We start from the raw sequence: 23,016 nt of genomic DNA on the forward strand, positions 1-23,016 counted from the left end.
ACCATATACCACCTGCCTCCAAAATATACCCGCCAATGCTTGGTAGGCACCTCCAAATTACCACCCATCGAGCAGCATAGCAAAACCTGGCACTCAAACAGGCTCGGACCACATAACATAAAACCAGCACTCGCAAGCAGGCGCTAATAGGTGGGAGCTCTGCCTGCCTGCCTCCAGGCCGTCCTTCCCAACTCTTTCATAAGTATTGGGTAGCAGATGGCCCGGCACAGCGCACTGTGGCCACTCTTGGAGGGGCCGGTGGGTGGAAGAGCAAAAGTGATAGGTTCCAAACGACTGAAAGGATCAGGGAGAAGTGACCGCATGAAATGCCCGCTGGCCAGATGCCTAAGGAACAGAACAAAGAGAAGAGCGAGGCAAATGGGAACGAGAATCTGCAATTAAGCGGCCAAATGAAGGGATGAGAAACAAAAAGGTACGGTCTGGAGAAACCCTCCTCTGGGGCCTTTTTACTCTCCCTCCATTAAACCTTATTTCTTGGCACGTAAGCCCTGTTTTGCCCAGGTGGTCTACGTGTTAACTTTCTTTAGCCAATTTATTTATTTATTTTATGTTACAGTATTAGGCTTTTATACTGCGCCAAATCACCACCATAGATGTTTCAGAGCACGCAGTCTCATCAGTGGCCAGTCCGTCGTTTTTCCAAAGAGGGGCATCTGGGAAGTTACATGTAAGTCGAACTATGCCCTCGATTCATGAATTAGCGGTATAACACAATCCGGCGGTACCACTGGGAGAGGATTCCGATTCCTTATAGGAAGTCAGCGGAGCTGAGACATGACGCCTGCTGATGGGGATTCCCCACCAACAGAGACAGAGAAGACAATTCATCTGAACTTGGCGAGTCTGCTCACTCCATACACATGAACCGCACCCCCCACAAAGCTCCTGTGAAGGATAGGAAACTATGTCTACGAAGAAAGGTCCTCACTGTGGTGTGGCCCGTGCAGGTTCCAGGTCTTCCTAGTGGAACCAAAACTAAATGAAGGGTATTAGGTAATGCAGAAACGTCCCACCCACCGCCCTACCCAAGTCATTTCACGCCACAGTTCCTCCACATTCTGGACCAGTTGCAAGCCTACTTTGCAGCAGGCTCTGCAACAGGGCAAGGTTACGGGATAGAGCTGCATCTAGCCGCTGAGGAGTGAAGCCGGGTGGCTGAAATAATGCCCTTGCGGGCACTGGGACATGACCAGGATGGCATGGAACACAAGGGAACGGGTGATGATGGGAAGGATGAAGCAGGCAGCATGCTCATTAGCAAGCCAGGCATTGAAATGACACGGAGAACAGGAATGGATTATGCATTTTAGTACAAATTTATTATATCATACAGAAAAAATTAGTTCTGCTAAAAAAATCCACACCACCCCGAGGGTTCACAGATACCCCCATGGCAGTCTCTGTTAGGGGTAGCTCTTTGAAATCAGCATTGTTTATAAACACATATAATAATAGCAATAATAACAATAATACCAAAATAACAATACACATATTAATATCAATAAAAATAATACTAGATTGTAAACTAAATTAACGTGCAATTCTAAAGGATCAGTTTTTTGTGAGTAAAACAGTAATGCAGTTCACAGGTAGATGAGAAGGGTTTGCCTAAAACACAAAAAGGATCAAAGATCAAGGTTATCACCCAAACTGGGAAGAACTTCTGTGGCTGTTGCGGTGTGGGGTGTAAAGTTGTGCAAATTGCCACAGAGGACCATGGTTCGTAGTTGGGGGGATAGATCTAAATTCCAAAGCTCATTCAGTAAACAATTGATCTTTGCCCGACTGGCTTTAAAAATGGGGATCATTGGTTGAGTTCAATATCGCTTAGCCATATATACTGTCAGCTTGACCAGTTTGTGGAATGGAAGTCACCACAACTTCATAACTATAGAACCAGACAGCGCCCTCCAATGTAAATATTTCAGGTGTACGACAACCAGATGCTGTGAGTCAACATGGGCACTGACCGTTATTACCAGTGAGTGGGAATATAGGCTCCCCAAAAACACCAACGTACAGCGTGCATCATCCAGGATGCACAAAGGCAGCTTGGGAGGCAGATTTCTCATTTCAAAATATATATATATATATATATATATATATATATATGTATATATATATATATATGTATATATATATATATATTTGTTTCTTTCTTTCATATGAAATCCATCGAAACGTGCACGGATTCATCTAAAATAATGCATGAAATTGAATCCTTGAAGTAGGACCGGGTCTTTGTAAACTCAAGAGGTAGCCAGAGTGGACATTGTGCAAAGGTTGGTTAGTTCAGTAAACCTTGACAGTGTGGTTGCTAAGAAAGCAGAAGAGAGGTGTTTTGAATGCAATGAAAGAAAGGGGAAATTAAATACACCTTTTGAACAATCAAGTATATTTACTGCACTGGTTTCAGCAAAAGGAACAAATATTCACCTTGCGGAAGACAACATTTACATACTGAAAAAATTGGTCACTTTTTTTATAATATTGAGTTTCTCCAGTGTAACGAAACATGTTTGCTGGCCTTCTTCAGACCAGTCAGATCATCTATGGTTCCTAGATATTTGATAGGGTTCTTAAAACGAACACTCAATATCGGTTAGCATTCTTGTTGTTAGGGTTCCGAGTCAATTGAGACCAGCTCTTGACACAAAATACTAGAACTGGATTTCCGCAGAAAATACAGACGATGCATCAGCTGGCACCACATGAGCAAGACGTGTCTCTCACAATGGATGCATTTGGTGGCTCTATTGCACACAGCTCTACTCGTAAAAGCCACACGAAGGGGTGCAAGAGACTGGCAATACTGCACACATTCATTTCCTAATAGGAAATTATTTTTAAAAACTCAAATTGCAGATCACATTTGAGATTCCGGTTCTTCCGGCTTTCAACTGGCAGCAAGGTGACAACCCCCCGATGAATGTGACTGGAAATGACTCTACCAAGAGCTGGGTAACCCAAGCACAAACATTGTCCATGTCATCAAATTGACTACAACTCTATTATGTCGTAAGTCTTCATTTGTTAATTTCCTTCTCTTTCTAACTTTTCAGAGCTAGAAAGTATAATGAGGAAGTGAGCCGACCCAGCAGAATACGTTACTTGGTCACTGCATGGGTACCGATCCAGTACAGCGCATGATGAAGAAGGGGTCTGGATCCAGATGAACGGTCTTGGCTTGTTGCAGCTCGTCCAAATACTAAGACCTCTTGCCCTAAGTCAACATATTGTTATGCCTGCATGGGGCTGTTCTTTTGATTACCTTTGCGCACGGATCTTGTACTTAAGCACAAAATAGGCAATGGCCCGCAGGCCGACAAAGAAAACGCCAAGCACGATAAAGTCAAGGTACAGCTTGGCGTCCTCCACATCCAGCTCTTTGAGAATAGCTTTCGACTGCTGGAAGTGGCACAGCTCGTCTTTGTCGCAGTGGAGATCTTCACGGTCCATCCCGTAAATGGAGAGGATCACTCCTTCAAAACCATACCTGAAAGAAAAGATGAACACTGTTCAGGGCTTCTTCCTTTCGCCTACACAGCATATCTCACACTCTTCCTTCCAACCGAATCTCACCAGATTTTCATGGCAATTTCACATGCAATTTCCCTGATTTTTAAAAGTGTGTATCACATGAGACTGAAGACATCTGTTCTCTAACAGTTGTACACACTAGGAGTAAATATGGGATGTAAACATTATTTTACAGCGTCTCTGCAATCAGATTACTCCTCATGCATGCTCAAAGACTAGAGACATATTTGTTATCGATATTCTAAAACAGGCAAATCACACCAACCATTGCAAAAATGAAGGACCTCTTTTCCAAACGTCCACATTTATAGTATAACAAAAAAAGTCTGGAGGCAAGCCGCTGGTGGTAGGTGGCTCACCTAGGCAATCTGCTCTGATCAGGAATTGGATTGCACCTTAAATTTATAAAAGGTCTAAGACAACTCTCATCAAGAAATATAACCTATGATCTAATTCTATTAATACCTACTCACACCTTTGAAGAAGGAAACATTATGGCATATATTTCTTCACTGTCCAATTCATTAGATAAATGTTAACATCTTTTGTAGGATCTCTTTCAATTACAAGGGTGCTCTGAAGTTGCAACGCATTGTCAGCCATGTCCTACCATTCCAATACTTCATTGGAGATGCAATCGGCCAAAATGAAAGGTCGTCTCTGCATCTCAGAGCAGCTGTTTTTTATGGGAAGAAAATGTGCCTTTAAACTCCATATTCAGCATCTGCCTCCCTTACAGAAAGAGTTGCACAATCTTTCACAAAATTGCTGACACTGTAACAGAGCTTTCACCATGATACCTTCTAAATGCATCATAGAGCAGTCGATTGAAACTAAGGCCGGTCTACAGACGTTCTAGAGCCCTTGCAGCCAGCCCAGAAAAGGACAGATCTGACCATGTGACATGTCACAGTGAACAAACAGGTAAGACATGGGCGAGGGATAACGTTTTACAAAGTTGGAAACAACCATTATAAAAAATCTATCTTCCCACCATAAACACTAAGGATTCTCTCTTTTGTGTGTGTGTTTTGCATCATAGTGAGAACCGAGCTGTTACAACCACAGACAGCAACAGCCAAACTGCTTCAATCTTTTCCTACCGTGCTGCCTGAGGTCAAAGTCCAAATCGTGTATTAAGATGGTGGCAAGGAGTACAAATAGTTTCTTGTGAGAAAGTAATACCTAGTAAATACTAGTGACTGCTGTTCAATCCCATGTGCCGGGCTACATGTGCTATCAGCGTACTCTGATAACTGCCACTGTATTCCACCTTGCTTGTGGAGGGCTAAACGTTTGCAGTTGTATTTATTGAAGAACAGGGAGCTATTTCAAACAGGAATGACTTACAAAGTATGCAATACAAGAGAGTGGATGCAATCCTACGGTTGTGTCCCTTGACATAAAAGCACTGTTGGATTGGCAAACCGGGTGGTCAATGGGTAAGAGTGGAAACATGTACTAGGGGCAGGGACTGGAGAACATTACAACCGTTCTTAACTTTGACACCCTGAGGCCAGAAGGTACACCCTGCCAAGTTTCATAGAGTGGTCCTGAGTGCAGAATGCAGAAGAACTGGGTCGGTTGGTTAGTGTAGACAGGAGGGTGGAAGGATTTGGGTTCTGAAGAGTTCCACTGAAGAGATGGCTTTGAGTGCCAGGGACAGCATTTCAGTGGCGTGATGCAAGTAGTGACAAGGAACGAAAGCAGGAGGAGGTGTAGGTTGGTGCAGGCTTTGGTACACAGCAAAAACTACTCTGCAAAAAAGATTTAGTACAGAAAACAAGAGGTACAAATAACTGAAAATTATAAAGCAAAAAACCAAGAAAACAAAAATAACATGACTTTAATATGTAACAAAAAAGTGAAATCTAAAACCTGGGTTAATGCTTTCATTTTTATCCGTCAGTCAGCCCCACAGGATTAGTGGGAGAGTGATAGCTTGTGCAGTGACAAAGAGCAAGGGTTGAAGAGGGCGAGTACAGTGAGATGTGTTCATTGAGGTAGTGGGGAAAAGATGATGGTTGGAATTATAGACAAGTAGCAGGAATGTAAAAAAAGAGTGATTGTGCTTGGAGAGTTATGCAGCATGGTGTAGCAGGAACACAGAAAAGAGTGATTGTCATTGGAGAGTCATCCAGCATGGTGTAGCAGGAATATAAAAGAGTGATTGTGCTTGGAGAGTCATCCAGCATGGTGTAGCAGGAATATAAAAGAGTGATTGTGCTTGGAGAGTCATCCAGCATGGTTTAGCAGGAATATAAAAGAGTCATTGTGATTGGAGAGTCATCCAGCATGGCGTAGCAGGAATATAAAAGAGTGATTGTCATTGGAGAGTCATCTAGCATGGCGTAGCAGGAATATAAAAGAGTGATTGTCATTGGAGAGTCATCCAGCATGGTATAGCAAGAATATAAAAGAGTGATTGTGCTTGGAGAGTCATTCAGCATGGTGTAGTGGGAATATACAAGAGTGAGTGTGCTTGGAGAGTCATCCAGCATGGTGTAGCGGGAATATAAAAGAGTGATTGTCATTGGAGAGTCATCTAGCATGGCGTAGCAAGAATATAAAAGAGTGATTGTCATTGGAGAGTCATCCAGCATGGTATAGCAAGAATATAAAAGAGTGATTGTGCTTGGAGAGTCATTCAGCATGGTGTAGTGGGAATATACAAGAGTGAGTGTGCTTGGAGAGTCATCCAGCATGGTGTAGCGGGAATATAAAAGAGTGATTGTGATTGGAGACTCATCCAGCATGTTGTAGCAGGAATATAAAAGAGTGATTGTCATTGGAGAGTCATCTAGCATGGCGTAGCAGGAATATAAAAGAGTGATTGTCATTGGAGAGTCATCCAGCATGGCGTAGCAGGAATATAAAAGAGTGATTGTCATTGGAGAGTCATCCAGCATGGCGTAGCAGGAATATAAAAGAGTGATTGTCATTGGAGAGTCATCTAGCATGGCGTAGCAGGAATATAAAAGAGTGATTGTCATTGGAGAGTCATCCAGCATGGCGTAGCAGGAATATAAAAGAGTGATTGTCATTGGAGAGTCATCTAGCATGGCGTAGCAGGAATATAAAAGAGTGATTGTGATTGGAGACTCATCCAGCATGGTGTAGCAGGAATATAAAAGAGTGATTGTGCTTGGAGAGTCATCCAGCATAGTGTAGCAGGAATATAAAAAAGTGATTGTGCTTGGAGAGTTATTCAGCATGGTGTAGTGGGAATATAAAAGAGTGAGTTTGCTTGGAGAGTCATCCAGTATGGTGTAGCGGGAATATAAAAGAGTGATTGTGACTGGAAACACATCCAACATGGTGTAGTGGGAATACCAAAGAGTGATTGTGCTTGGAGAGTCATCCAGGATGGTGTAGCGTCGAATATGAAAGAGTGATTGTGATTGGAGAGTCATCCAGCATGGTGTAGCAGGAATATGAAAGAGTGATTGTGCTTGGAGAGTCATTCAGCATGGTGTAGCAGGAATATAAAAGAGTGATTGTGCTTGGAGAGTCATCCAGCATGGTGTAGCAGGAATATGAAAGAGTGATTGTGATTGGAGAGTCATCCAGCATGGTGTAGCAGGAATATGAAAGAGTGATTGTGATTGGAGAGTCATCCAGCATGGTGTAGCAGGAATATAAAAGAGTGATTGTGCTTGGAGAGTCATCCAGCATGGTGTAGCAGGAATATGAAAGAGTGATTGTGATTGGAGAGTCATCCAGCATGGTGTAGCAGGAATATGAAAGAGTGATTGTCATTGGAGAGTCATCCAGCATGGTGTAGCAGGAATATAAAAGAGTCATTGTGATGGGAGAGTCATCCAGCATGGTGTAGCAGGAATATGAAAGAGTCATTGTGATGGGAGAGTCATCCAGCATGGTGACGTTAGGTAAAGGAGGATCTGGAAATGTTGAAAAGGGTGCAGTGGATGTCTTTGTTGAGGGGAAAAAAAGAGTTGAGTGTTGGACCAAGAAGTAGGCTCGCACAGTAGTCTTGTTTGCTGAGCACACGAGAAGGGATAAGTGTTTTATTTGCAATAATAACATGAATAGGACCGTGAAACTGAGCAAAACGGGAGGTGTGGTTTGTGTTTATCAGGATTGCAGAAGCAAGGTCTATATATGCTAATATATATAGGCCCTCTTACCTTCAGATTTCCTCACAGAGATTAGTGCAAAACCATTGTAGGCAGATCAGATGTGCCTGTGGCCTTTAAAGGAATAGAAACTGATAGAATCCATAATCTCAGCTTCTAAATCCAATGCTGCTATGGGTAAGCCAATGGCCTCATGATAATCACAAGCAGGTTTTTTTCCACAGTGAAGGACCACCTATGAATCAAGAAAGAACTGCGGAAAGTTCTTTGTTTTTGGTTGCCGAAGCCTGTTGTCAGAATCCTTTGTTTCAATGTCTATTTATTATGCTACATCCAATCTAGAACAACTCAAAGAAGGCTTTTCACTATCCCGTGAACAAGCACATGTACCAAACACCCCCCACACTTGATATTAGCTGGCGGAAGTCACATACTATAAGTAACCAAAACTTGAAGTTTAAAATTGTTTGGAAGCTTGATTTTCCATTTATTTCAAAGATGTAATACATGATGTTTTTCAGAGGCCTTCTCTCAAAAGGTGTCCATGATTCTTAGACTGTGTCTGAGAATTTAAAAACAATTGATCGTGCTGTTGTCTACTTACTATTCCTGATGTTGGCCCCCCAGTTCTCTGTTTTATATTTTATTTGACGTGTTTTTAGATAAAGTGCCAGTGACACTTCAGCGTGTTCCCTTCCCCCACTGACTGCTCAAAACCATGCATGTTTTGCCTCTTCTCAGGAATCTGACTTTTATTAATGTTATTGTACTAGATCAATGGCAGCGAGTGAGCTGGTCTGCTACTTACGAAACCTTCACCCATGGCTCAATGACTGTACTTGAATTTAATAAGGAGGACATTATACATTTTATTTTTATATTTTTTTGGGGAATTGTGCCTCATTGAACTCTGTCTCTTCATGCCACTAAAGTAAAGCCCTAAGATCGGCCCCTGCTAACAATGGCTGTCTCTTCATGCCGCTAAAGTACAGCTCTAAGATCGGCCCCTGCTAACAATGGCCGTCTCCTCATGCCACTGAACTAAAGCCCCGAGATCGGTCCCTGCTAACAATGGCTCTCTCTCCATGCCACTAAAATAAAGCCCTGAGATCGGTCCCTGTTAACAATGGCTGTCTCTTCATGCCACTAAATAAATCCCTGAGATCGGTTCCTGCTAACAATGGCTATCTCTTCATGCCACTAAAGTAAAGTTCTGAGATCGGTTCCTGCTAACAGTGGCTGTCTCTTAATGCCACTAAAGTAAAGCTCTAAGATCGGCCCCTGCTAACAATGGCCATCAATTCATGCAACTAAAGTAAAGCTCTAAGATCCCCCCCTACTAAAAATGGCTGTCTCTTCACGCCACTAAAGTAAAGCTCTAAGATCGGCCCCTGCTAACAATGGCCGTCTCCTCATGCCACTAAACTAAAGCCCTGAGATCGGTCCCTGTTAACAATGGCTGTCTCTTCATGCCACTAAATAAAGCCCTGATATCTGTTCCTGCTAATAATGGCTGTCTCCTCATGCCACTAAAGTAAAGCCCTGAGATTGGTCCCTGCTAACAATGGCTGTCTCTTCATGCCACTAAATTAAAGCCCTGAGATTGGTCCCTGCTAACAATGGCTATCTCTTCATGCCACTAAAGTAAAGCCCTGAGATCGGTTCCTGCTAACAATGGCTGTCTCTTCATGCCACTAAAGTAAAGCTCTAAGATTGGCCCCTGCTAACAATGGCCATCTCTTCATGCCACTAATGTAAAGCTCTAAGATCGCCCCCCTACTAACAATGGCTGTCTCTTCATGCCACTAAAGTAAAGCTCTAAGATCGACCCCTGCTAACAATGGCCATCTCCTCATGCCACTAAAGTAAAACCCTGAGATCGGTCCCTGCTAACAATGGCTGTCTCTTCATGCCACTAAAGTAAAGCCCTGAGGCCTGAGATCGGTCCCTGCTAACAATGGCCATCTCTTCATGCCACTAAGGTAAAGCCCTGCTATCGGTCCCTGCTAACAATGGCTGTCTCTTCATGTAACTAAAGTAAAGTCCTGCGATCGGTCCCTGCTACCAATGGCCGTCACTTCATGCCACTAAAGTAAAGCCCTTAGATCGGTCCCTGCTAACTATGGCTGTCTCTACATGCCAATTAAGTAAAGCCCTTAGATCAGTTCCTGCTAACAATGGCCGTCTCTTCATGCCACTAAAGTAAAGCCCTTAGATCGGTCTCTGCTAACAATGGCCATTCCTTCATGCCACTAAAATAAAACCCTTAAATTGGTCCCTGCTAACAATGGCCATATCTTAATGCCACTAAAGTAAAGCCCTTAGATCGGTCCCTGCTAACAATGGCTATCTCTTCATGCCACTAAAGTAAAGCTCTAAGATCAGCCCCTGCTAACAATGGTCGTCTCTTCATGCCACTAAAGTAAAGCTCTAAGATCGCCCCCTGCTAACAATGGCCGTCCCTTCATGCCACTAAAGTAAAGCACTGAGATCGGTCTCTGCTAACAATGGCCGTCCCTTCATGCCACTAAAGTAAAGCCCTGAGATCAGTCCCTGTTAACAATGGCTGTCTCTTCATGCCACTAAAGTAAAGCTCTTAGATCGGTTCCTGCTATCAATGGCCATCTCTTCATGCCACTAAAGTAAAGCCCTTAGATCGGTCCCTGCTAACAATGGCCGTCCCTTCATGCCACTAACGTAAAGCCCTTAGATGAGTCCCTGCTAACAATGGCTGTCTCTTCATGTCACTAAAGTAAAGCCCTGCGATCGGCCCCTGCTAACAATGGCTGTCTGTTCATGCCACTAAATTAAAGCCCTGAGATCGGTTCCTGCTAACAATGGCCGTCTCTTCATGCCACTAAAGTAAAGCCCTTAGATCGGTCACTGCTAACAATGGCCGTCTCTTCACGCCACTAAAGTAAAGCCCTTAGATCGGTCCCTGCGAACAATGGCTGTCTCTTCATGTCACTAAAGTAAAGCCCTGCAATCGGTCCCTGCTAACAATGGCTGTCTCTTCATGCCACTAAATAAATCCCTGAGATCGGTTCCTGCTAACAATGGCTATCTCTTCATGCCACTAAAGTAAAGTTCTGAGATCGGTTCCTGCTAACAGTGGCTGTCTCTTAATGCCACTAAAGTAAAGCTCTAAGATCGGCCCCTGCTAACAATGGCCATCAATTCATGCAACTAAAGTAAAGCTCTAAGATCCCCCCCTACTAAAAATGGCTGTCTCTTCACGCCACTAAAGTAAAGCTCTAAGATCGGCCCCTGCTAACAATGGCCGTCTCCTCATGCCACTAAACTAAAGCCCTGAGATCGGTCCCTGTTAACAATGGCTGTCTCTTCATGCCACTAAATAAAGCCCTGATATCTGTTCCTGCTAATAATGGCTGTCTCCTCATGCCACTAAAGTAAAGCCCTGAGATTGGTCCCTGCTAACAATGGCTGTCTCTTCATGCCACTAAAGTAAAGCCCTGAGATTGGTCCCTGCTAACAATGGCTATCTCTTCATGCCACTAAAGTAAAGCCCTGAGATCGGTTCCTGCTAACAATGGCTGTCTCTTCATGCCACTAAAGTAAAGCTCTAAGATTGGCCCCTGCTAACAATGGCCATCTCTTCATGCCACTAATGTAAAGCTCTAAGATCGCCCCCCTACTAACAATGGCTGTCTCTTCATGCCACTAAAGTAAAGCTCTAAGATCGACCCCTGCTAACAATGGCCATCTCCTCATGCCACTAAAGTAAAACCCTGAGATCGGTCCCTGCTAACAATGGCTGTCTCTTCATGCCACTAAAGTAAAGCCCTGAGGCCTGAGATCGGTCCCTGCTAACAATGGCCATCTCTTCATGCCACTAAGGTAAAGCCCTGCTATCGGTCCCTGCTAACAATGGCTGTCTCTTCATGTAACTAAAGTAAAGTCCTGCGATCGGTCCCTGCTACCAATGGCCGTCACTTCATGCCACTAAAGTAAAGCCCTTAGATCGGTCCCTGCTAACTATGGCTGTCTCTACATGCCAATTAAGTAAAGCCCTTAGATCAGTTCCTGCTAACAATGGCCGTCTCTTCATGCCACTAAAGTAAAGCCCTTAGATCGGTCTCTGCTAACAATGGCCATTCCTTCATGCCACTAAAATAAAACCCTTAAATTGGTCCCTGCTAACAATGGCCATATCTTAATGCCACTAAAGTAAAGCCCTTAGATCGGTCCCTGATAACAATGGCTATCTCTTCATGCCACTAAAGTAAAGCTCTAAGATCAGCCCCTGCTAACAATGGTCGTCTCTTCATGCCACTAAAGTAAAGCTCTAAGATCGCCCCCTGCTAACAATGGCCGTCCCTTCATGCCACTAAAGTAAAGCACTGAGATCGGTCTCTGCTAACAATGGCCGTCCCTTCATGCCACTAAAGTAAAGCCCTGAGATCAGTCCCTGTTAACAATGGCTGTCTCTTCATGCCACTAAAGTAAAGCTCTTAGATCGGTTCCTGCTATCAATGGCCATCTCTTCATGCCACTAAAGTAAAGCCCTTAGATCGGTCCCTGCTAACAATGGCCGTCCCTTCATGCCACTAACGTAAAGCCCTTAGATGAGTCCCTGCTAACAATGGCTGTCTCTTCATGTCACTAAAGTAAAGCCCTGCGATCGGCCCCTGCTAACAATGGCTGTCTGTTCATGCCACTAAATTAAAGCCCTGAGATCGGTTCCTGCTAACAATGGCCGTCTCTTCATGCCACTAAAGTAAAGCCCTTAGATCGGTCACTGCTAACAATGGCCGTCTCTTCACGCCACTAAAGTAAAGCCCTTAGATCGGTCCCTGCGAACAATGGCTGTCTCTTCATGTCACTAAAGTAAAGCCCTGCAATCGGTCCCTGCTAACAATGGCTGTCTCCTCATGCCACTAAACTAAAACCCTGAGATCGGTTCCTGCTAACAATGGCCGTCTCTTCATGCCACTAAAGCCCTAAGATTGGTACCTGCTAACAATGGCCGTCTCTTCATGACACTAAAGTAAAGCCCTGAGATCGGTCCCTGATAACAATGGCCATCTCTTCATGCCACAAAAGTAAAGCCCTCAGATCGGTTCCTGCTAACAATGGTTGTCTCTTCATGCCACTAAAGTAAAGCCCTGAGATCGGTTCCTGCTAACAATGGCTGTCTCTTCATGTAACTAAAGTAAAGTCCTGCGATCGGTCCCTGCTAACTATGGCTGTCTCTACATGCCAATTAAGTAAAGCCCTTAGATCAGTTCCTGCTAACAATGGCCGTCTCTTCATGCCACTAAAGTAAAGCCCTCGATCGGTCCCTGCTAACAATGGCCATTCCTTCATGCCACTAAAGTAAAACCCTTAGATTGGTCACTGCTAACAATGGCCATCTCTTAATGCCACTAAAGTAAAGACCTGAGGTCGGTCCGTGCTAACAATGGCCATCTCTTCATGCCACTAAAGTAAAGACCTGAGATCGGCCCCTGCTAACAATGGCTGTCTCTTCACGCCACTAAAGTAAAGCTCTAAGGTCGCCCCCTGCTAACAATGGCTGTCTCTTCATGCCACTAAAGTAAAGCCCCGAGATCGGCCCCTGCTAACAATGGCTGTCTCTCCATGCCACTAAAGTAAAGACCTGAGATCGGCTCCTGCTAACAATGGCCATCTCTTCATGCCACTAAAGTAAAGCTCTAAAATCGCCCCCCTACTAACAATGGCTGTCTCTTCATGCCACTAAAGTAAAGCCCTGAGATCGGTTCCTGCTAACAATGGCCATCTCTTCATGCCACTAAAGTAAAGCTCTAAGATCGGCCCCTGCTAACAATGGCCATCTCCTCATGCCACTAAAGTAAAACCCTGAGATCGATCCCTGCTAACAATGGCTGTCTCTTCATGCCACTAAAGTAAAGCCCTGAGGCCTGAGATCGGTCCCTGCTAACAATGGCTGTCTCTTCATGTAACTAAAGTAAAGTCCTGCGATCGGTCCCTGCTAACAATGGCCGTCACTTCATGCCACTAAAGTAAAGCCCTTAGATCGGTCCCTGCTAACTATGGCTGTCTCTACATGCCAATTAAGTAAAGCCCTTAGATCAGTTCCTGCTAACAATGGCCATCTCTTCATGCCACTAAAGTAAAGCCCTTAGATCGGTCCCTGCTAACAATGGCCATTCCTTCATGCCACTAAAGTAAAACCCTTAGATTGGTCACTGCTAACAATGGCCATCTCTTAATGCCACTAAAGTAAAGACCTGAGGTCGGTCCGTGCTAACAATGGCCATCTCTTCATGCCACTAAAGTAAAGACCTGAGATCGGCCCCTGCTAACAATGGCTGTCTCTTCACGCCACTAAAGTAAAGCTCTAAGGTCGCCCCCTGCTAACAATGGCTGTCTCTTCATGCCACTAAAGTAAAGCCCCGAGATCGGCCCCTGCTAACAATGGCTGTCTCTCCATGCCACTAAAGTAAAGACCTGAGATCGGCTCCTGCTAACAATGGCCATCTCTTCATGCCACTAAAGTAAAGCTCTAAAATCGCCCCCCTACTAACAATGGCTGTCTCTTCATGCCACTAAAGTAAAGCCCTGAGATCGGTTCCTGCTAACAATGGCCATCTCTTCATGCCACTAAAGTAAAGCTCTAAGATCGGCCCCTGCTAACAATGGCCATCTCCTCATGCCACTAAAGTAAAACCCTGAGATCGATCCCTGCTAACAATGGCTGTCTCTTCATGCCACTAAAGTAAAGCCCTGAGGCCTGAGATCGGTCCCTGCTAACAATGGCTGTCTCTTCATGTAACTAAAGTAAAGTCCTGCGATCGGTCCCTGCTAACAATGGGGGTCACTTCATGCCACTAAAGTAAAGCCCTTAGATTGGTCCCTGCTAACTATGGCTGTCTCTAAATGCCAATTAAGTAAAGCCCTTAGATCAGTTCCTGCTAACAATGGCCATCTCTTCATGCCACTAAAGTAAAGCCCTTAGATCGGTCCCTGCTAACAATGGCCATTCCTTCATGCCACTAAAGTAAAACCCTTAGATTGGTCTCTGCTAACAATGGCCGTCTCTTAATGCCACTAAAGTAAAGTCCTTAGATCGATCCCTGCTAACAATGGCCATCTCTTCATGCCACTAAAGTAAAGCTCTAAGATCGGCCCCTGCTAACACTGGCCGTCCCTTCATGCCACTAAAGTAAAGCACTGAGATCGGTCTCTGCTAACAATGGCCATCCCTTCATGCCACCAAAGTAAAGCCCTGAGATCAGTCCCTGCTAACAATGGCTGTCTCTTCATGCCACTAAAGTAAAGCTTTTAGATCGGTTCCTGCTATCAATGGCCATCTCTTCATGCCACTAAAGGAAAGTCCTTAGATCAGTCCCTGCTGACAATGGCTGTCTCTTCATTTCACTAAAGTAAAGCCCTGCGATCGGCCCCTGCTAACAATGGCTGTCTGTTCATGCCACTAAAGTAAAGACCTGAGGTCGGTCCCTGCTAACAATGGCTGTCTCTCCATGCCACTAAAGTAAAGCCCCGAGATCGGCACCTGTTAACAATGGCTGTCTCTCCATGGCACTAAAGTAAAGACCTGAGATCGGCTCCTGCTAACAATGGCCATCTCTTCATGCCACTAAAGTAAAGCTCTAAAATCGCCCCCCTACTAACAATGGCTGTCTCTTCATGCCACTAAAGTAAAGCCCTGAGATCGGTTCCTGCTAACAATGGCCATCTCTTCATGCCACTAAAGTAAAGCTCTAAGATCGGCCCCTGCTAACAATGGCCATCTCCTCATGCCACTAAAGTAAAACCCTGAGATCGGTCCCTGCTAACAATGGCTGTCTCTACATGCCACTAAAGTAAAGCCCTGAGGCCTGAGATCGGTCCCTGCTAACAATGGCCGTCTCTTCATGCCACTAAAGTAAAGTTCTGCGATCGGTCCCTGCTAACAATAGCCGTCACTTCATGCCACTAAAGTAAAGCCCTTAGATTGGTCCATGCTGACTATGGCTGTCTCTGCATGCCAATTAAGTAAAGCCCTTAGATCAGTTCCTGCTAACAATGGCCATCTCTTCATACCACTAAAGTAAAGCCCTTAGATCGGTCCCTGCTAACAATGGCCATTCCTTCATGCCACTAAAGTAAAGCCCTTAGATCGGTCCCTGCTAACAATGGCCATCTCTTCATGCCACTAAAGTAAAGCTCTAAGATCGGCCCCTGCTAACAATGGCTGTCCCTTCATGCCACTAAAGTAAAGCACTGAGATCGGTCTCTGCTAACAATGGCCGTCCCTTCATGCCACTAAAGTAAAGCCCTGAGATCAGTCCCTGCTAACAATGGCTGTCTCTTCACGCCACTAAAGTAAAGCTCCTAGATCAGTTCCTGCTATCAATGGCCATATCTTCATGCCACTAAAGTAAAGCCCTTAAATCGGTCCCTGCTAACAATGGCTGTCTCTTCATGTCACTAAAGTAAAGCCCTGCGATCGGCCCCTGCTAACAATGGCTGTCTGTTCATGCCACTAAAGTAAAGCCCTGAGATCGGTTCCTGCTAACAATGGCTGTCTCTTCCTGCCACTAAAGTAAAGCCCTTAGATCGGTCACTGCTAACAATAGCCGTCTCTTCACGCCACTAAAGTAAAGCCCTTAGATCGGTCCCTGCTAACAATGGCTGTCTCTTCATGTCACTAAAGTAAAGCCCTGCAATCGGTCCCTGCTAACAATGGCTGTCTCCTCATGTCACTAAACTAAAACTCTGAGATCGGTTCCTGCTAACAATGGCCGTCTCTTCATGCCACTAAAGCCCTAAGATCGGTACCTGCTAACAATGGCCGTCTCTTCATGACACTAAAGTAAAGCCCTGAGATCGGTCCCTGATAACAATGGCCATCTCTTCATGCCACAAAAGTAAAGCCCTCAGATCGGTTCCTGCTAACAATGATTGTCTCTTCATGCCACTAAAGTAAAGCCCTGAGATCGGTTCCTGCTAACAATGTCTGTCTCTTCATGCCACTAAAGTAAAGGCCTGAGATCGGTCCCTGCTAACAATGGCCATCTCTTCATGCCGGTAAAGACCTGAGATTGCCCCTGCTAACAATAACTGTCTCACCATGCCACTAAAGTAAAGACTTGATGTCGGTCCCTGCTAACAATGGCTGTCTCTCCATGCCACTAAAGTAAAGACCTGAGATCGGCCCCTGCTAACAATGGCCGTCTCTTCACGCCACTAAAGTAAAGCTCTAAGGTCCCCCCCTGCTAACAATGGCTGTCTCTTCATGCCACTAAAGTAAAGCCCTGAGATCGGCCCCTGCTAACAATGGCTGTCTCTCCATGCCACTAAAGTAAAGACCTGAGATCGGCTCCTGCTAACAATGGCTGCCTCTTCATGCCACTAAAGTAAAGCTCTAAGGTCGCCCCCTGCTAACAATGGCTGTCTCTTCATGCCACTAAAGTGAAGTCCTGCAATCGGCCCCTGCTAACAATGGCTGTCTCTCCATGCCTCTAAAGTAAAGCTCTAAAATCGGCCCTTGCTAACAATGGCTGGCTCCTCATGCCTCTAAAGTAAAGCCCGGAGATTGGTCCCTGCTATCAATGGCTGTCTCTCCATGCACACTAAAGTAAAGACCTGAGATTGGTTCCTGCTAATAATGGCCGTCTCTTCATGCCACTAAAGTAAAGCCCTGAGATTGGCCCCTGCTAACAATGGCAGTGAGTTATTTTGGCTGCATTAATGCCAGCTCCAGCTGAGCATACATTAAACCCCTGCTTGACTTCTAGATTTCTTGTTGTGAACTTCTTAAGGGCATTCAGCATTGTGTGCAGTATGGGCCTGTGGCTGTTTGTAGAGCATGCATGCCCTGAGATTGGTCCCTGATAACAATGGCCATCTCTTCATGCCACAAAAGTAAAGCCCCTGAGATTGGTTCCTGCTAACAATGTCTGTCTCTTCATGCCACTAAAGTAAAGCCCTGAGATCAGTTCCTTCTAACAATGTCTGTCTCTTCATGCCACTAAAGTAAAGCCCTGAGATCGGTCCCTGCTAACAATGGCCATCTCTTCATGCCAGTAAAGACCTGAGATTGCCCCTGCTAACAATAACTGTCTCACCATGCCACTAAAGTAAAGACCTGAGGTCGGTCCCTGCTAACAATGGCTGCCTCTCCATGCCACTAAAGTAAAGACCTGAGATCGGCCCCTGCTAACAATGGCTGTCTCTTCACGCCACTAAAGTAAAGCTTTAAGGTCCCCCCCTGCTAACAATGGCTGTCTCTTCATGCCACTAAAGTAAAGCCCTGAGATCGGCCCCTACTAACAATGGCTGTCTCTCCATGCCACTAAAGTAAAGACCTGAGATCGGCTCCTGCTAACAATGGCTGCCTCTTCATGCCACTAAAGTAAAGCTCTAAGGTCGCCCCCTGCTAACAATGGCTGTCTCTTCATGCCACTGAAGTGAAGTCCTGCAATCGGCCCCTGCTAACAATGGCTGTCTCTCCATGCCTCTTAAGTAAAGCTCTAAAATCGGCCCTTGCTAACAATGGCTGGCTCCTCATGTCACTAAAGTAAAGCACTGAGCCCTGAGATTGGTCCCTGCTATCAATGGCTGTCTCTCCATGCACACTAAAGTAAAGACCTGAGATTGGTTCCTGCTAATAATGGCCGTCTCTTCATGCCACTAAAGTAAAGCCCTGAGATTGGCCCCTGCTAACAATGGCAGTGAGTTATTTTGGCTGCATTAATGCCAGCTCCAGCTGAGCATACATTAAACCCCTGCTTGACTTCTAGATTTCTTGTTGTGAACTTCTTAAGGGCATTCAGCATTGTGTGCAGTATGGGCCTGTGGCTGTTTGGAGAGCATGCATGCCTTCTAGGTTTATAAGGATCAGTCCGGAGTCTCCTTCCCTCTCTATATCTCTGTTAGTCTCCTGAGAACGGGTGCTGCATAAAAACATGGGAAAAGGCTTTTCATACTTTCTTCCTGCGCATGCCGAGTCTCTCGTGGGCAAGGATATGATAGCCGTGGCTCCACAGGCTTGCCGATACACCACAGTAATTGGAAGACTCCATCTCCAGGCTGGTAGATAGGACACGTCAGACAATGCTTCCAATGTCATGATCGGGCAGCGTTCCTGGGAGAATATGGATTCGATTTTATACTGACCCAGGATTAATAAACTACACTAAACATTAAGCAGTACAAATTAAGAGGTACAAATAACAAACTATACAATTAAAGAAATGTAAAATAAGGAAGTACATATTACACGGCCTGCGGTAGCAGCCGTGTAGTTATGGTTCAGTTGCTCAACTCATAGGAAGAGCACTTTTTGGGCGGCTTATAACTTATAAACTAGATATTTCAGTGAAGAAAAACAAGTGGGCCAGATATGTGATGTCATCAGTGATGTCAACAATTACATTTGTTATGTCATCTTTGATGTCCTGGGTGTTAGTCTTAGCAGTTACGGTGGTGCCCTGAGTTATGGTTGCTTAGCTTACCATAACTGGCGAATTTCTGAGGTTTTCTGGTTTTACTTGTAACCATAACGTCCCTTTAACAACGTTAAAGCATCAAGTGGAAGGCTTTCGGGTTCAGGGTGGATTATGTGGCCAGAGGCCAATGCCTGGAGAGCTGACCCAAAAGGACAATGTAGGCCAGTTCTACAGTTTTGGGGCCAATGTGAGCTAGTTTGATGACTTTGTGAACTGTACGGTTACTGTTTGTGTCCAATGCTTCTGGACAGCAGGCTTTACAATGTATAATTTGCCACGATTTCTGCCACTACTGGGACGCATGGAATGCTTGAAGAGTATTTGTAAAAAAAATCATGAATTGTCATATGCAAATGTGGGCCAATTTGCTTTCGTTTTTCGGTCCAGTTTCTTTTTGTATTCACATGTTTATTAAATGATTTACAATAAAACAATACAAACAGGCCAGGTAAACAGAGCACAGATCAAAGTAAATCACATCAATTCCAAAAACCTCCCCCAGATTCCCTCATACAAATTCATTTTCTTCTGCTTAGATAAAATAACCCTTTCCAGCAGTGACATTTTGTGCAGATCCTCAGCCCAAGCCGCCTTACGGGGAATACCAACACCCTTCCAATCCCTGAGTAAGATTTTCTTAGTAGAAAGGGCAGCCTTAAAAAACCAACATCTTTCTGGATAGGTCAGATCCCCCCAAAAGGTCATTCTCCCCAAACTCACAGTTTGAAAATCCAAATCAAGGTTTGACATTAAGAGCCTGTTCATAGTCTCTGTGATTTCCTGCCAGAATGACCACACGTTGGGCCAATTGTTTGACACAGACCAAACCTGGGCTTTATCAAGTGCATAATGTCCTTATACATCAGTGCATGGTAGTAGCATAATCACGGTAGGAAACAGAGAAGCAAATGTTTCTGAAGGGCCTTAAATGAAGGAGGTTGACCTGCCAATTTGCAAGGCACCCGGGCTCCTGCCAATGATAAACTGGGCTAACCAGGATCCCTTTGCCTGCGATTCATACTGCTGTACAGAGTGAAAGACTACCTGACGTATGACATGTAGGACATCCACTGCAGATATGCTGGGATTGTATCGAAGCTGACGAAGAAGCCAGAGAAAAGGAGCACTGGGATGGCTGTCACTGGTCCCACAAATGTTGCAACCTGGAAAGAAATGGCAAAGAAAACCGAATGACGCTTTGCTTTCAAGATATCCATGAAATCAAAACATTTTACCCAAGAAACACTACTGGTACATAGGTCAAAAAACAAAAAACATGCGTGGTGTGGTCCCGATGTGCATGTTTGTAAGGACAGTCTGTGTGCCTAATCACAGATGCAGAAGAAACAAACGCACCGATTGGTGCATTTGCAAGCCATACCTCGTGGTAATCCCGCTCACTTACCTGCGCATCCCTCGCGCCGTCTTCGTTATTCTTTTTTTTTTCTTTCAGGCCACCATGGAAAGGGAGATGGGACCACACGTAGTCCCTTCTCCCTGTTCCATGGAGGCCATTTTTTCTGTTTTCTTTTTTTTTTCAATGTACGCAAATGGCTTCTATGGAAAAGGAGAAGACACTACACGTCGTCCCTTTTCCCCTTCCATGGCAGCCATTTTCTTTGTTTACTATGGCTGCCGCGGAAAGAGAAAACGGACTACGTTTTTCTGTCTGTGGTGGCCATTTTCTAATGCTTTTTTCCCGCTGTGAAACGCAGCGTGTCTCGCAGCCGGGAAAAAAAAAACATTAGTACCCCAGTCTTATGGGCCAGGGTACTAATGGCAATATTCCCCTCGACTGCGTGCCATTACCGCATAGGTAATGCCCCCGGGTCCTTCGTTAAGGTCCTGCCTATGTTTGTGCCTGTAACTATGGGCCCTGTGGGCATTACCGTATGTGGTAATGGCCCACAGTCTCGGGCATATTGCCAAATTATTTGCTCAAGTCTATAATGGGTTAGTGCCCTGTCATGCCACACTATCTTATGTGTGATGCTACGCACAGCATTTTGATTGCAGCAGCACACCTGTCAATGAAAATTCAGGAAATTTGAGATGAGGTATAAAGCCACCAACAAAAAGGGCAGGCAGCAAATATCGCAGCACGCAATATGTGAAACTGGGGCATCTTTGGTTGTCTCTGAAACAGTACATGGTCCACCTCGAGAGTCAAGAACTGCTTGGGTGTGGCAGCAGGCCACCCATTGGTTATTTCAGTTGCCAACCAAACATCGTGGAGACTGTTTTGGATTTCTGAATGAGTGTTCATTCTCTGTGCTCATTTACAGGATTGTTTACATTTTTATAATTTCATAGATACTCTCAAGCCAAAAAAACAAAACCAACCTGAAATTTGCTTGAATAAAAGTGCATTTGCAATGGATGTCAAATAAGCTACTAATGTCTGCCTTTTCTATTGCACATGCCTGGTCACAGACTATGCTAGGAAGGGCAAGGGCTTGTCAGGAGCATTAAATATGTGTTTTTTCAAAGTAGTTAACGTTTTTTTATATTATGAAGTACATTATTCTTTGTCATGTATGAAGTATGTTGCTATGATTTACATTTTCAAAATAGTACATTTCTGTGTTTCTGCAAATAAAGAAAATGTAAAAACCTGCCACAAGTTACACCTTTACTCAACGCAGAGGTTATGCTGATGAGTTTGTACCGCGTCAGCCAGCTCTGTAACCAACACAAAACCATCACGTGCATTGTTTCAGCTCTTCCCCATATGGTTGGATGGAGAAATATGAATGTTCTGTTACCTGCAATGACGTGGAGGCTGCGCCTATCAGAAGCCCCAAGGACTGAGCCACAAGTGATGTCATTGTGCCCAGGGCCGAGAACAAGACGAATCGCAGTGCATCGCAAGGCTGCGACGTCATCCAGTAAACAATGCTGCAGTAGGCCACGGGAAACATAATCTAAAAAAGAAAAAATACCCACAGTTACCAGAAATGACGATTGCGAAATGGGGGAGCGCATGTTTTACAGTGGCAAAGGCCTTCCGAAAGAGTCCTTTCTCACACGTGAAAATCATTACATAGGAACCATATCAACAATCGACTTACCACTACATCGGATTAAGACGTCAAAATTTCCAAACCAAAAAACGGAGACAATTCCGCAAAGCCAATACAATAGGCAGAAAGTGAAGCCAGCTGAGAAAATCGGATAAATATATATGGAACAGAAAAATGGCTAATGCCTCAGAATAATACGTAGGTCAGAGTTCACATTTCAGTGAGATTTAAGGTATATTACACATCTTTCAATTTCATTTTAGGATAGGTATAATTATTGAAGAAAGGTATTGAATGTTCTGCTGTCCTCTCTTTTTCTGCAACCCTGGACAGGGACACTACTAACCGGGCAATGGTGGTGCATCGCTCATGACACCACTAACAGGGCAATGGCAGTGCATCGCTCATGACACCACTAACAGGGCAATGGCGGTGCATCGCTCACAACACTACTAACAGGGCAATGGTGGTGCATCACTCACGACACTACTAACAGGGCAATGGCGGTGCATTGCTCACAACACTACTAACAGGGCAATGGCAGTGCATCGCTCACGTCACTAACAGGGCAATGGCGGTGCATCGCTCACAACGCTACTAACAGGGCAATGGCGGTGCATCGCTCACAGCGCTACTAATAGGGCAATGGCGGTGCATCGCTCACAACGCTACTAACAGGGCAATGGCGGTGCATCACTCACAACGCTACTAATAGGGCAATGGCGGTGCATCGCTCACAAAGCTACTAACAGGGCAATGGTGGTGCACCGCTCACAACACCACTAACAGGGCAACGGCAGTGCATGGCTCACAACACTACTAACAGGGCAATGGCGGTGCATCGGTCACAACGCTACTAACAGAGCAATGGCGGTG

General features: G+C 44.9%; 1 protein-coding gene across 2 annotated transcripts in view; it reads right to left on the reverse strand.

Annotated features, from left to right (window-relative positions):
• Positions 1–2,176: 2,176 nt before the first annotated feature.
• The window catches only part of ABCG1 (ATP binding cassette subfamily G member 1), a 133,550-nt gene continuing 112,710 nt past the window's right edge, over positions 2,177–23,016 (reverse strand). For both annotated transcript variants that reach the window (XM_069636016.1, XM_069636017.1), the window contains exons 13-15: positions 21,883–22,041; positions 20,162–20,280; positions 2,177–3,517 (exon numbers count right to left, since the gene is read on the reverse strand). In XM_069636016.1, the coding sequence (XP_069492117.1) occupies positions 3,289–3,517; positions 20,162–20,280; positions 21,883–22,041 (507 nt within the window). In that variant the 3' untranslated portion in view covers positions 2,177–3,288. The remainder of the gene's footprint in view (positions 3,518–20,161; positions 20,281–21,882; positions 22,042–23,016) is intronic.

Source organism: Ambystoma mexicanum, chromosome 7p (genome assembly GCF_040938575.1).
Source record: "Ambystoma mexicanum isolate Mex_15411 chromosome 7p, UKY_AmexF1_1, whole genome shotgun sequence".
NCBI classification, from domain to species: Eukaryota; Metazoa; Chordata; class Amphibia; order Caudata; family Ambystomatidae; genus Ambystoma; species Ambystoma mexicanum.